Here is a 1,091-nt window from a genome sequence, read left to right on the forward strand (position 1 = left end):
TAATTTTTTTTTATTAATGAATACAGTGATAAATAATCAACCAAGGCATTCAGTTCTCATATAATCATATTTTCACATCATTAGTAAACATGCACTGTTATGTACTTATTATTCTGGTTACATGCACTCCGAGTTCCGAAGGTTCTGCGACTTTCTCAGATTGTTCCCATAGTATGTTTCATGACCGTATTTGCCACAACCGGCCAACTGAACTCAAGTCTACAGAACATCTTTGCATTATGAATTTCTTTTACTTACAACAAAGGATGAAAAGAAGATGCGATGGGAAGGTCATCCAGGAAGCGGGTTCATCCCCTGTTCCTAAGAAAAATCAGGGGTTCCTTTTACCTTGTTAACCTAAATTTTCAAATTGAGGAAATTAAAGTTGAAAGGAGAGGGAAGTGCTTGCTCGAGCGGTTCACTTATTAGTGCGCAAAATTAATGGTTCATTCTAAAACCATATGTATCTAAGGAAGTCTAGGAAATATGGGTACATCATTTTGGCTCGAGAGTGGTTTAGAAAATATTCAACAATGTAACAGAAAAAATTGCATTGCCATAGCGGACAAAATTCTGAAAAAAAAACAGATCACTAAAAATGAAATGGATTATAAGACTGTGCTTGATACTCCAGAATATTACTTAAGAAAGCAAGTTAGCTGTGGATTAGGTCTAAGAAAGAAGATATATGTAAAAGCAGGAATGGTTAAACTGCATCATTACCTGATGAAAAAGTTTATCTTGTATACCAAGATGAAGTGATGGTAGTAGTGATAACGGTTCTGATTATTTTCCTAATTTCCAGGGATAACTGAACAACTTAGCGTGTGCTTGGTATTTATTTTCCAATTATAAGAAGTCTGAGAAGTTTGCTGTGAACTTCAGTGGTATAATGGTATTGTAGAGAAGTTCAATATGTACGCATATGCAATATATTTCCCTTAAATACACAGTCACTTTTCATACGCCTCTGTTCCAGGAAACTCCCGAAGAAAGTCCTAGTGGTGTGTTTCATGTTTCTGGTATGCATCTGTTACTTGTGGAATGAGGAAAGTTTAACAAAATTAAAGAACGGTGAGTATTTAAAACAA

The 1,091-nt window shown here is 35.0% G+C and overlaps 1 protein-coding gene across 1 annotated transcript in view; it reads left to right on the forward strand.

The window, feature by feature from the left end:
• Nucleotides 1-486: 486 nt before the first annotated feature.
• LOC119582204 overlaps nucleotides 487-1,091 on the forward strand; it is a gene marked incomplete at its 3' end in the record, with an annotated part of 17,839 nt that continues 17,234 nt past the window's right edge. Inside the window, 2 exon segments of the mRNA XM_037930435.1 lie at nucleotides 487-650; nucleotides 905-1,074. Coding sequence (XP_037786363.1) covers nucleotides 487-650; nucleotides 905-1,074 — 334 coding nt within the window.

This window comes from Penaeus monodon, chromosome 15 (assembly GCF_015228065.2).
Source record: "Penaeus monodon isolate SGIC_2016 chromosome 15, NSTDA_Pmon_1, whole genome shotgun sequence".
NCBI classification, from domain to species: Eukaryota; Metazoa; Arthropoda; class Malacostraca; order Decapoda; family Penaeidae; genus Penaeus; species Penaeus monodon.